At 41.9% G+C, this 14,270-nt stretch overlaps 1 protein-coding gene across 3 annotated transcripts in view; it reads left to right on the forward strand.

Moving 5' to 3' along the window:
- EPN2 (epsin 2) overlaps positions 1–14,205 on the forward strand; it is a 46,164-nt gene extending 31,959 nt beyond the window's left edge. Inside the window, exons 4-9 of one of the 3 annotated variants that reach the window (XM_030481925.1) lie at positions 1,409–1,501; positions 1,771–1,927; positions 4,921–5,094; positions 6,737–6,829; positions 7,732–7,947; positions 9,658–14,205. In XM_030481925.1, the coding sequence (XP_030337785.1) occupies positions 1,409–1,501; positions 1,771–1,927; positions 4,921–5,094; positions 6,737–6,829; positions 7,732–7,947; positions 9,658–9,995 (1,071 nt within the window). In that variant the 3' untranslated portion in view covers positions 9,996–14,205. The remainder of the gene's footprint in view (positions 1–1,408; positions 1,502–1,770; positions 1,928–4,920; positions 5,095–6,736; positions 6,830–7,731; positions 7,948–9,657) is intronic. The other 2 variants (XM_030481926.2, XM_030481927.1) reach the window with 2 other exon arrangements.
- Positions 14,206–14,270: the final 65 nt, after the last annotated feature.

The raw sequence follows: 14,270 nt of genomic DNA on the forward strand, positions 1-14,270 counted from the left end.
AGAAAAAGGCCATTTTGGAAGATGTTACTCTTTTGTGTTCTTTTTAAATCTCTTTTTAAAGTAACTTCTGCCTCCGAGCTGTTGAGACTAGTGGAAGATGACAGTCACTTTGCAAGAAGACTTTGTGTGGGAGGATGTTAATCATCACATTACTGAAGATGTTTTCAGTTAGGAAGAGCTGAAAACATGACTAGTCCCGAAAACCTTCATTAATGGGGCCAGCATAAGGAATGTCAGTGAATTGTGATTACAATGAGATTTTGAACAATGTGTTCATTCGGTAAGATCGGAACAGAAAGGTGACACAAAGTACTAAAAGTATATAAAGAACCTGATTTAAAGTAACTTAGCTCCTGATCTATCAAGATATATAGGTATCAGTAACATAACATGGGTTATGTTACTGTGTTAATTCTTAGGAGGTTCATTCTGAAGTTTGGAGTAAATGCTGTAATTGTGGATCAAGTTTACTGCATGTTAATGTATATAACAAAGTTTTTGAATCTCAGCTATGAGTGAAAATTCAAGTTGGCTATGCTGAGTATCTCTGATATTTTAGTCTTCCTGTGACGACTTTAGCTTCCTGCTGTATGTTAAGCATTAATATCTCTGTGCTCGGAAAGGGAAACCTATCACCCAGTAAACTTTGTCATTATGGAGCAATAAAGTTAAAGAGAATAAAAATCAGAACCGTATCAGTTGAAATAGCTTTAAAAAAATCACAAGGGAAATACCAACTGGGGAATTAGTCAACTTCTGAAAGATGTGATGCAAGCCAAGATATTTAAAGTAGTTCAACGTGCCCCAAACATGGTAATTGACAGATGTTTAAAACCTACAAAATAGCTGGATGAATTCACTTAATGTTCTTTGTAGCAGTTGATTCAGGTGTGGAGGGAAGCTGACAAAAGCTGGGAAGATTAAAGCGTAAATCCCCTTGTCCTTCAGTGGTGATTTGAATGCTCAGAAACATTACAGTGATTTAGAGATGGGATATTTACTTTAAGTTCTGCGGTGTTTCTAGCATTGCAACTGGATTCTAGGAAGAACATTTCATTTATAGCTTTCCCATTAGGAGTAAAACAATACAAGGGTAAACTTCAGTCAGCCAAATGCTTATGATCACACCGTTACGCTGGTGTTACAGGGTCATTGTGCTCCTGACCTCTGTTTGAGGCAGGAATCACAAGAAATTCCACTCCCCCATTTCTGTTATGTCCAAGTTAGAGCAAATATTCCCAGTGATCCCACTGTGCGTGCCTGCGGTGCATGTCGCTCCGAGGGTGGCAGGGAATACTGCCCAGGCTTTCCCTGGCAGAGTCTTGCCAAGGGGGCCAGGCACTTGGAGGGAGCAAGCAGCACAGTCTAGGCTAATGGTCTATATCAACAGTGTTGATTTCCTTTGCAGGAGGAGCGCCTCAGACGCGGAGATGATCTGAGATTACAGATGGCTCTGGAGGAGAGTCGCAGAGACACAATTAAAATTCCCAAAAAGAAGGAGGTAGTGCCTTCGACTAAGAAATTCCCGGTTATGCTGCCAAAAGCTGAAATACAGTAACACAAAAATAGCTTAATACTGAGCTCTTTTATGCTTTTGGGATTGCTTTGTTGTATAGCTTAAAGCTTCTTCCATGTGGGTTAAATTTCAAACTACTAGTCAATGCAGGTGTGTAAAAGGAAAAAAATAAGGAATTGCTTCTTCACTCTCATGGGTTTGTACTTGGGGTTGGTAATGCTCTTGATTAAAGCTCAGATTATTCCTGCCCTCAGCATACCACTTTGTTGGACCTAATGGATGCCCTGCCCTCGTCGGCACCGGCCCCACAGAAAACAGAGCCTTGGGGACCTCCTGCTGTTGCAAACCAAACTGATCCCTGGGGAGGATCCACAGTTGCAGCTACTGCCTCTGACCCATGGCAATCATTTGGTAAGAATGAACTGCCAGAAGGAATGCTTAGTGGAGAGTTTCTTGCTTTTTCATGTTGAGCTTTTTGAAGTTTCTCAATGTACAATGTCATGCTCTGTAACAACAGTGTGTTAGTCCATTTTGATTGTTTCCCATCCTCTGGAACTAACGTTCCCCAAATTCATTTCCAAGCAGAAACAACTGGAAGTTGCACTCTTTTGCAGCTGGGATTCGTGTATGCATTTTGAATCTTAACAAAGAAGAGGAAGAGTGAAGCTTCTGTGTTCTTTGTAGAGCAAAACCAACTTGTCTCAGACTGGAGGGATACTCATGCTTTGCCAGTTGTGTCCACTGTCACAGATTTAGGCTCTTGGCAGTATTTATCACTTAGGCAGGGTGCTGTGGTTGGGAAGGCCATAGATCTGACCTACTGTGTCTTTAGTTGCTCCTAGTGAGTGTTGCCATCAGAACCAAATGGATTAAGTTGTTTCAATGGAGTTTTTATACTAAACAAACAAAAAAAGAAGTTACCATTTTAAATACTCCCTATTTCATAAGCTTTTGATACAAAGTTCATGGAATCTGTTTCTGAGGGGAAGATCCAGTGCTTCACACCTCAAAGAGCCATTAAGCCCACTCTTTTTGTGTGTCTGCTTTTGCATGCGTGTTTTGCTGCCTCTGTAGTGTGCTGGTTTCTGGGGTAGCCAAAATCTGATCAAGGAGTTACTCCTTTGCATAAGTAAGTTGATGGTTCCTCATAGGATGTATTTAACTTACTACATCTGTGGAATTGGATCTATTTTTGTGTTGGTGTTGGAAGCTTTTCATGAAGACTAACAGCTTAGTTCTGTCACTTTTGCTTCAGGCTGGTGATTCTACAACCTCTGCTATAAAGTGCTTCAGAGTGCATTAGCATTCAGCACACTACCCTCCAGATTCCTGATGAAAAACTTGAAGCTTAATAATAAAATGCATTCCTTTTTCTTCCCCTCCTCATGGTGGCATTAAAGGCACCTACGTGGCTGCTGGGACAACAGTTCATTGTTTTAAATGTAGCCTGTTTCTATTTTGGTGATAAACTGCAAGCATGAAATCAGAAAAAGTCCAAGTTTTGGGCCCTGAGGCTGTTCAGTGTGTTTTTTCTGTGGTTAAAAACCAAAATCCACCTTCTTCAAATGCTGTGCTCAATCTGTCATCCTCTGACAAGATTTTCCTTCCTGTAGCATTTCCTCTCAGTGGCTCCCAACTTTATTAAAGCCATAGAACAAGCCCTTGTTGCAGCTTGCTGGTTAGTTGGCTCCTAAGGATAGTCTCGAAGGTGTAAGATTTATGGATTTGCTAATAAAAGAATGACTCATTAAAACTGTGTTTCTCAAATCCTGCCTGTGCTTTGGCAGTTCAGTGCTAATGGAAGCTATGGGAAGGTGTCTTCCCAAGTGCTCTAATTCTGTGCACCCTCTTTATGAAATAAAAGACATTTCTGAAAGCATCCATTTATGGGAAGTGCTGTCATTGGCATTTCTTGTGTGGTGTTGCTCATAACTCAGCACTAAGGGCAGATAAAGGAAATGTAAGTACCGGTGTGGGAATAGTTGGACTTTGCTTGGAGAATTGCAGCATTTCCTGACCCAAAGCTGGAGCAAGACAATGCTGCCTGTTGATGAAACAAAGACCAACGTTGCAAATTGGAATTGTGCCACCGTGTGTAGCATTGAATGGGTTTTCAAGAATCTTGTGATGCCAAAAGGGGGGTTTGTATGTAGTTTTAAAGGATAAACCAATATTCAGTTGGAACTGGAAACCCTCATGGTGGTTAAAGATAATAGCTGTGTACTGCAGGGGTAATTCTGTCCTGCTCTTGGCTTATACAGCTCTCATTTAGTAATTGAACTATGACTGGTGGAGAGGTTTCCCTGGGAAGAGGAAATGTGTTTGCATGTACTATTTGACTTGAAAGGAATTGATCACTGTTGAGTTGTGCATTTTCAGTACTGGCTTCCCACTCCTCCATTCTGATGGCTGAGGAGGGCCAGCAGCTATGGATGATGTAGGAACAAAGCAAGAGTGATACCTTCCAACATAGGCCTAAAATGTGATTTGCTTCAGCAGTCCTGGCGTTTGAGAAGCCAAAATAGTTTCATTTAATGGTAGAAGGAAGAATAGGTCACCTAAGCTGAAAAGTGATAAATTACCTAAGATGAAAAGTGATAAATTAGTAGCGGGAGGAAGAAGATAAAACTGGCAGGAAGCTGTGTATAGAGAAACAAGTTTTGTTCTCTTTCCTTCCCCTTCACTGCCTTAATTTGCCACTTTGCACAAGGAAGCCCTGATCTTGAGCACGACCTGGAGCAGTTTGGTAATGTGAACATGTAGGAATGAAGAGTTGTCAGCATTTCCCAAGAAAAATGGGAATCCTGAGCGTTAGGTTTAAAAGAAATACAGGCAGGGATATCAGTGGCCCACTTAGATCTGTGGCAGGAGGAGTGCTTACAGAGGGGAATAAAAAAGCACAACTAACTCAGGGAAGCTGATTATATTTTAGGAAATAACAGTGTGGTTAAAAGAGTTTGGAAACTATTCCCTTTGAATCTTACGGATTTCTTTGTCCAACTCTTAATGTTGTATATGTCATACCTTTTATATATAGGCCTTTTAGAAACCTTTCCCATGAGTTTGTAAATATACTCTTTGATTTCCTTCACCTTCAGTCAGATATTTCCATTGTGGTGGCAATGTAACAAAAGCAAGTTTATTTTCTTGTTGGAACTGCAGATTATTATGTTTTCAGTTTCAAATGGGAAATTGCTTTATTCATCTGCCTTGCACAGAGTTTACTTGTGCTTGTTGTTCAGTGTGTGTGACACAGATGCTGAGGCTTATCAGTATTCCTGATGCTTCACCTATTGGTGTTTAGTATTAATTGGCAGGAATGGCTCATAAGAGAGATTAATCTCCAAGGAAAGCTTTCCAAAGTGAAATGGGACTGACTTGTGTTCCTGCTGGCTCTTTTGCAGGTGCCAAACCAGCTGCTTCCGTTGACCCTTGGGCAGCACCAACAGGATCCACAGCTCAGACTCTGTCCAAAAATGTTGACCCTTGGGCTCCTGCTCAGCCATCTTCTACTGCAGCAAAAGCTTCAGTGGATCCTTGGGGACCAGCACCTGCAAACAAACCTCTCTCTGCTTCTGGTGAGAAACAGTCTCATCCCATATCCATATTATTTGAGTAATGGAGGTGAAATCTGAGTTATTTTCTTGCATTAGGTGGTTAAAAGAAGGGATGTGCTGAACAGTTTGCAGAACTGTTCTATAAAACTGCAGAACAGGTCTATAAAATAAATGGCAGTTGTAATAGCTGGCAGCATAAAGAACTTCAAATGTAATTATTCTGACTTAGAGCTCTGAATTTGTGTTGCTGCTTCATGCTCTGTCCCTTCTACATTCTTCTCTTGGTATCTGTGGGCGCATGCTGAGCACTTGTGACTGCTGCTGCCATTGGGTTTTGAAATGGGTTTTATCTTTAATGAGACAAGGACTTAATTTGTGGAAATGAATGATACTGTAATTTTACCTTTCATCATGATAAATGGCTCTGAGACGGATGTCTCTGCAGATGTAGATTGACAGGTTGAGCATCTCCACATTCTGATGAGACTTTTAGAGGTGCAAATGAAGGTTTGTTACTTCAGACTGAGGGTGTGAAAGCTATCCCCGTGCCCTTGTGTAGCGAGATGCAGAAGGTGCTGATGTAATTGTCTGTTCATGCTCTGTAACTAATGCAACTGATGAATCTTAATACCTGGTATTTTCATGTTGGCACCGTGGCTAAATGCATCCTAAATGGATTTACTGCTGGTCATTCATCTCAGTGCATGATAAACAAAGGAATGTGAGGACTGCAGAAGTTGTCTAATCAGCTCTTCACTGGGCAAAGGGCAATAACTGGATCATTATGAGAATGATTCTTTAACTATGTCTTTGTTCTTGGTAAGAAGCATGGTTGTTATACACAGTCCTCACTCATGCTCTTGGAGGTTTGTCTTTTTGTGTTCTTTATGGAGCTAAATTCATACCTTTGTGTGCTTGAAATGTGCTGAAGGTTAAAAGTAAATTAGAAGAACATTTCAACTAATAATAGTGTAAGAACCAAAGCAAACTGTAAAGCTTTTCAGGAGCGTGATTGCTGTTCATTAGGTGTCTGTTTTCTTCCTCCAGTCTGAGGTAAGGATGCGTCCACATTTGGAAAATGTTATGTTTTCACTGGTTGCAAACTATGGGCAAGTTCTGGTGCTTTAGCTAACAGGGCTTTTCCATCTCTACATGGCACAGATAACCTTTTCTATTGCATTCCTCCTCCCTTTAACTTCAGCAGCATAAGTCAAATCATCACTTAAGTGGTAGCAATGCAATGTTTGTCTTTGGAACTGTATTCAGAAGTGTGTTCTACTTGAGGGCAGATTAACACACTGTATAGTTTAGGCTGTAAATTCATTGCTGTTCTCTTCTGCAGTGATATTTACCTGCCTATACATCTCTAGTGCAGACACTCAGTAAAACCCCAGCATGCTAATTGTGCCTTACATTAAGATTTCAAAGCACACTGCTCTGAATTAGTTGGCTAATACTGTAGGAAAGGACAGTTGTCTGACATTATCCTTCTCCCTGGTCCTGAGTTAAGAGTAGGAGCACTCCAGCTGATCTGAACTGCTGCCCTGGAACCTGACAGAGTGGCTTCTTGGTACCTGAACGGGCTACATATTGTGTTCAGTAGGATCAGGTGTGTGATACAACTGCAGATCTGTTAATGACAGGGCTGTCTTGTTTTGAACAGGAAGTACATCTTTTGACCTCTTCAGTAATTTGAATGGTACAGTTAAAGATGATTTTTCTGAATTTGACACACTTCGAACTTCCAAAAAGCCAGGTATGAATCAAATTCTCAGCATGTGGACAGTTTGGGTCATAATCTCGGCAACAAATGTCTCTACTCTTAAATCTTACTTCAAACAAAATATACTTTCACAAAGGAAAAGATTAAAGCTGGTGATAATGCAGCAATAAAAGCCTGTTGTTAACATTTTGGCCTGTGCATGAACTTACGGGGAATGGGCCTTTTGCATTGTAAGCCACAGAATTCACTCTGTAACCTTTTGCTGCATTGACCCAGAAACTTGTTTGACTTCTGAATTTACAGCATCCAACATGTTTGGAGTATGGCTCAGAGAGTCAAACAGAACAGTGTTGACTGAGTTTCTCAAACGTGTAAATCCCAGCATATAACAATAGTAGGAAGAAGAGAAAATACACTTCTATGAATGCTTTAATTTATTTGGTTATTAGTCACTAAAATAAAAACTGCCAGACCTTAACATGGAAAAGTACTTCCAGGATGGTTCTGCCTGGAAGGATGGTGACTAATTCCAAGCTGGGCTAAGATTTTTTAACACAAAAGAGACAACCTGGGTGGTATCTAGCTAGGAAGGGTGCAGCAGTGGTGTAGTGCAAGGGCAGAAGCCAAGGCTTTTGAATATCTTTTCCTTGGAGGCTGTTAGTCCCATCTGTTGCAGCAGAGCTGTGAGGATATTGATCAGGGCAAATCAGGTAGCACCTTCAGTAGAGCACTGCAGCTTTAACTGTAGCTTCTTCATACTCTCCTAAAGAGCATTACCTGCTTGCATGCTGTAAGGGTGTAACATGTACTGATACATTTAAATCTGACTAACACAAACATTAGATCTAAAAGCATTTCTGCTGTGAGACTTCATGGTTTTCTTTGCTTGATTGTGTAGATGAGTAAGTTTTGTTCTTCTCTTTGTGTTGTTTCAGCTGAATCAGGTTCCACTTTGCCATCTCAGCATAGCGGTACCACAAGTCCTGATCTCTTTGATTCCCAGCACTCAAGCATGACATCAGGCAAGCAAAGTGCAGCTCGAAAAACCCCTGAGTCTTTTTTGGGCCCCAATGCTGCTTTGGTGAACCTGGATTCACTGGTGTCTAAGCCACCACAACCTGTTACTTCACTGAATCCATTCTTGGCACCAGGTCTGTGTCTGCACATTCCTTTGGTTTTCCATTTTAGCTTTCCCTTCCTATAGGAAAACTCTGCATAAGTCAGTCTTATTTGATGTAATTTAAACTGGTTTGGGCTTGTTTTTCTTGATTCGTTCAGCCAGCAGATCATGACTGAGAGCAGGAGGATGAGGCAGGATGGTTTCAAGGCATACTGCTGGACCCCGAAAGCACAGTTTCTCCTCTTGCATCTGATCTGCTGGCTGGGCTTGGTTCAAGCAGTTTCTCTTCCACTTTCGCCCTTGCTCTCTCAAAATGATCTGTATTAGAAGAAGGCTTTGGGTTATTAAAAATGGCTGAACTAAAGCTGATTGATTGTCAGAACAGGTAAGATGTGAACGTGTGCCAGCAGAGAATCCTTTGGGAAAGTCATAGGTAGTGGGTTCTTGTGGAAGCAGGTAGGAATTGCTCTTTTCTTTGTGCTGCGACTGGCACAGTAACATCTCTGACTGCAGCCTGAGGTTCCAGATAGCAAACTCTGCAGTATAATTTAGTGGGTTTTTATTTAGGCTGTTTTTAAACCAGTTTTATCATAGAATGGTTTGGGTTGGAAGGGACCTTAAAGCTCCTCCAGTTCCAACCTGCTGCCACGGGCAGGGACACCTTCCACTAGAGCAGGTTGCTCCAAGCCCCTGTGTCCAACCTGGCCTTGAACACTGCCAGGGTCGGGGCAGCCACAGCTTCTCTGTGCCAGCACCTCAGCACCCTCAAAACACTCAAACCTTTGATCAAAACACTCTCTGAAAATCATGGCCTTTGTAGTTCTCCTGCAAGTTGGTCCCTGTTAGAACAGACTTAAATGGTGACACTAAACACATGGAAGATGTTTTTTGACAGCTATTCACATGCGCTGAAATTTCTGTGTAACACTTGTAGGATGAAATACTCTAAAACACTATTTCAGTATTTATTTTCTTCACTCTTCCGATGGAAAAACCCAACAGTTTATTAAACTCCTTGAGTAGGAAACCACCCCCCCCCCCCCCCCCAGTAATTCTGAACAGCCTTGGCAGTGCTCAGCCAGAGGAAGTCTGTGTATCTGCCATTACCGGTTACTACAAAAAGTTTATAAGGGGTCACTGGGCCATCCAAATAACGCTACACATGTACGGTAAAAGGAATTTGTAGCGTTGGCAGCAGTCCAGAGAACCTCAAAGGCTGGGAAAGTTATTCTCTGCTTTTTCTAGCACCACTGTAATTCGGAAACAACTTATTTACTTTATGAATTCTTGTCAAAACTCAGTGCCAGAAACACGCACAGCTTCGAAATGGAGCTGACTGGATGGGATCACGAAGCGAATGCACAGGTCTGCAGTAGCAGATTGCAGTAATGAAGCACAGAGAGCCTGCAGTTCTCTTCCTTAAGGCACACTTAATAATGTCGTGGTTAGGCATGTTCCAGGTAACCAAATTTAGAACCTCTCTCTCCGGTGACTACTGTCGGAGGTGGAAACTGCTGGTCAGCAAAGGGGTGTTTTGTGTCATTAATAGGTTCAAGGAAACAGGCTGTGGTCATGCACCAGTAGAGTCCCACTTTGCTGGTTTCTCTGCAGGGTGTTTTGGGACTGGGAGCATGTGGGGATGTACAGGAGGTGTGTTCTTTACCAGAAAAGCCCATCTCCAAAACCTCATGTTCCTGGAGGTGTGATCTTTTTCCCCTCTTCCTCCTTCTCTCAAAACTAGGCGCCGCTACAGCACCAACTCCAATCAACCCCTTCCAAGTGAATCAGCCTCAGCCACTCACTCTAAATCAGATGAGAGCGAGTCCCGTGATGGGAACCAGCCCTTCTTTCAGTGCTGTGCCACCGATGAGCATGGAGCCAATACCTCTGTCTTCTATGGCCCCAGTGCCTGTGGGAATGGCACCGATACCAGCTATGGGCACTGTGGCATCTCTAACGAGGATGGGCCAGGGGCTGAACGTGAGCATTGCAGGATCAATGACCCAACCTCTTCACAGTACAGGAATCCCGCCGTCAGCATCCCAGTCTACAAATACAACTAACCCTTTTCTCCTATAAAGACCCAATTAAAGGAACTTTCTTTTCATAGTGTTTCCAGGCTGAAGTCTTTACAGCAAAATGAACATGGCCTGTGTGGACTGAACGGTGTGTAAGAGACTTGGAAGTAGATTTGCAGTTTACAGTTATGATCTTTGAAGAGTTGTCTCTACTTACCAGTTAATCTAAATCTAGTCTTTGCTACAGATGGTACCTTACTTTGGCTTGTTGAGCATTATGTGAAATGTTCAGACTTTTCACCAAAGTTAGATTCTGCCCATTTTGTTACTTTGTTAATCATTTCAATACACTTTCTAGGGAGAACCTGCCATTTTAAAACTCCGTTGGCTATTTTGTAGATGTCAGATGATGTGCTGGATCCTGAAATTACTATTTACCTGCATCTGTCACTTCCTATGCCCATACGATAGACCTGAGATTCAGAGTGCTAGTGAATGTTTTGCACATAACTACACACAGTTCTAGACTGTTGGTTCACCCATAGTCCTTACTCTTAGAAGAGAACGATTTCGGAGGGCCCAGGTGGCTGGTTTTTATGCATTAAACATTGCAACGCAAAATGGCACTGCTTTCGTTTCAGAGGCTTGACTGAGAAAGCAAGCTTGTCTCAAAAGGAAACAAAAAACCACAAGGCAAATCCAGACAAAAAACCCCCAAGAACATTCTCAAGTTGTCGAGTATAACGTGTGCTGTCGTATGCAGTGTTGAATTTGTACACTACTCTCTAAGGACTCCTGAGGAACTCTCTGTGAGTGGCATGCTGCACTCGTGCTGAGTGAGTGTCCTGCTCTGTGCTTGTCCAGTACCAGCTTCGTTTGGAAGTTTATCATGTGTATTTTGTTTTTATTTGACTTACAATGTGAGTTGAAAGAGGAGAAAAAAAAACAAAACAAACCTAAAAAGAAATACAGTGGGACAACTTGGAATCCAATTTCACCGGGGCAAGCTTTAAAACTAATTCAGGCTTAACCTTGCTATATGCAGTTACTCTTGTATACTTTTGCACATATTTTGTTTAGTACAGTTTCATATTTTGAGTTTGCAGAGTTACCTAATAGTCCTTTTTTTGCTAATTTTTATAATGTGGTTCTTATTTAACTGTCTGGTTTTGATAGATTTATCAAGTCTGGCGGAAAAATTAAGATATTGGCAAATGTCATTTTTATGGTTAATGCCCTCTTATTTATGGTTTTAGCTCTTTGTTTCTGTAAAGAGAGTTTAAAAGGGAAGATTAACACTAAAATATTTACTTTAAATGAAGTATTCGTAATGCAAATCGAAACAAATTCTCGTGACTAATTATTTTTAGATGAATTGAATTTGAGCGTAACATGATTTCCGACTACATTAAAAAGAAAAAACACTAAAGTCGCCTTTTTCCCTTGATTTGTTCCCATTTTCTCATCTCCAAACCGGACCTTGAGCCTTTGTGAAGATCAGAAGAGAGAGGCTCTTTTTCTTCTTGTAATACTTCTTGAGATGTTAAAAACTCCTAATGTACAGACACGGCTCCTTAATTTTATTGACTAATATTTCCTTACGGAAGGTGCGCTCCATATTAATAACCGGTTCCATTGACAGCTATTAATTGTAAAGGCTGAACTATACATTTTAACTTGCATGTCTGGACTCCTCGGCACTAAACCACGCTCAGGTTTCAGCCAGTGTTCCTGGTGGAAACCTGGTGTTCCCAGAGATGGCAACGCTTGAGCTCTGCTGTCAGGAGCAACACCAACATCCGCAGAACGTGCGGAAGGGGATGTCCCGGTGCTTGCTGCTGCCATGAGGGCGTCTCTGTGAATGAACTGATGCATCTTGGTGGCCTTTCCCTGATTAGAAGGAAGGGAACAAACAGAAAACCCCACAAAACCAAACAAAGAAGCTGAAAGAAATTGCCAGGGTTGTGTGTTGTGGTGTAATGATGCTGTGTGGTGCTGTGCCAGTCCAAGGTGTGTGTCCAGCGCAGGGAAGAGGCACTGGCTCATGTGGAAGGGACTGAGTTAAACCTTGTGGTGGGTAGGGGAGGCTGAAAGACTATCAAATCTAGGGTACAATCACAGATTTTAGCTGTGTAGGTCAGTGTAGCTCTGTTAGTGTACGGAATGCTAAATGTGTGGATGTTTCTATGCAGATTGTTCTGTCCTCTTGAGTACTATGGAATTTGCAAGTAGGATTCAGAATATTCATCTGCTCTTGGTTTTATATAGGAGGAAAGTGAATTGCTGTCCACACCCAGTATGTCTTTAAAACAAAACACCATTCATGTTGCCTTTCAGAATAAGGAAAAATACTTTACTTTTTTGTGGTGTTGAAGTTATTGAGAAGTGTAGACCAGGAAGGGTGTGATTCTTGTGGATGGGAGGGAAAAGTGCTTTCCCGATTGATCTGTGGCAAGATTTCTCCATCATCATTTTCCCACTTTAATTTCATCCACAGTGGAACTGAGGTCGCTTGATGTCACTTTGTCACCTGAATGCGTTTGCAACGGTTAGATGGGGCTTTGTCTCTTCAACCCAAAAAGTTGTAACCCCATCCTCTTGTTGAACACTAGGTAACTGTTTCTGGAGGCAAGATGGGGTTGGTAGGAAGTATTTATAGGGATGAAGTCATCTGCAGTTCTGAGTTGTGCTCTGTCGCTAGGAATGGACACAAACATGCTGTTGGTGTGGTGGGGAGCCCTAGCTTAATGAAACTGGGGAATGGCAAAGGGTTGATTTACAGTAAGAGCTAGATTAGTTTTATATTATATATATATATAGGTAGACATGTATCGCACAATAAACCATGACAGGGCGCTCTGAAGAGCCATTAGCCTGGACTGTGGTGCTGTAGAGCTCGAGGTGAAGGACTGACCATGACAAAACACCCAGCCTGGTGTGAGGGTTGAGACAGGAGCTGAGTTCCAGAGGTTTGGTAGATGTATTTGGGCTGGAGCTGAGCCCATGTGCAGCAGTGGGGTGCTGCAGGGGATGTCCTGGCCAGGTGATGCTTCAGTTGTGTCCAGAATGGTAAATCTTAACTGTTCTCCAGAATAATTCTTCCTCCCTCCTCACCCTCCTACTTCTTCTTGCATGGAGGACGTGTGCGTATCCCATCCCATCTGCTCTGGTGTGTTCCTCCAAACGCATTTCCCTTTTTCCCCCCTTCTTTTTCTCACTTGCAAAATATACTAAAAGTGCTTTTGATTTTTCAAATGGTAGTATCCCAAAATAGCCTTACTGGTCAAATTGACCAAAGAGAAAAGTGTGAAATATTTTATAAAAAAGAAAAAAGTAAAAAAAAAAACCCCAAAACCCTTGGCATAACTTTAACCCCCCCCAAATAAGCTCAGTTATTTATTCAGTTTTATACTCTAAAGAAACTAAACTCCATGGAGGGGACAGGGAAGGAAAACCGTGGTGGTGGGTTGTGGTGTTTACAGTCTTTTGGAAGTCCTGTAGCTAAGACAACTCTTGTTCTCCATCTTCCCTTTTGCTGTTACAGTTTCTAACATGTACTGTATGTATTAATATTGCACAAACTCGTGGAGAAATAGATGGGTTTATTTTTCACGGCAGAATCTCACAAGACTTTGCTTCCTTTCCTGAGTGTTACAACTGAAATCGTCACCAAACTGGTTTCATAATCCTGGGAGCCGGCTGCTTTATATGAATTTGTGCTGACTATTGACATTATTTACTGTATAAATAATTTATCATTTGTACTATTGTATCATAATGTCTGTATCTTTGTGTCATGGTTTGTTTTCTTTCTTCCCCCCCCCCCCACCCCCCCAAGCAATGTCACAAATGTGATATTTAATAATGCCATCAGAACAGTGGAAAGACGAGGGGTTTGTAGGTGACTGGTCAGAATTAAAACTGTATTGCTTATATTCCAGCCGTGTTGCTTTTTCCAGACTCTGCCTAAATGTTTTATGATCCCATTGGAAAAACTGTCACTGCCATGCTTGAGTTCTCCAGAAAGCTGTTGGATTGCTTGAGGTGATTGAAGGTTTGTGCTAAAAGGCCTGGGGTGCTTGGAGAAACGGAACCGTTGCGGGGAGTGATGCTTCTTGTACATTGTCAATGTGATTTCTTGGATGCGTTCAGCGCTTTCCTGGGGCAGGCCTGCTCTTGCTGTGAGAAAAGAGGGTTTCTTAAAGATCACTTAAATCGGAATCAGTTGAGACCTTACTAACTCAATAAAAATGAAGACTTGTTGTGTTGCAGGTGACTGAATTGCTTCTTTAAACAGCGCTTCCGGAGGGATGATCGAGTACGGGCTCGGTGGAGG

The sequence above is a fragment of the Strigops habroptila genome, chromosome 4 (assembly GCF_004027225.2).
Source record: "Strigops habroptila isolate Jane chromosome 4, bStrHab1.2.pri, whole genome shotgun sequence".
Lineage (NCBI taxonomy): Eukaryota > Metazoa > Chordata > Aves > Psittaciformes > Psittacidae > Strigops > Strigops habroptila.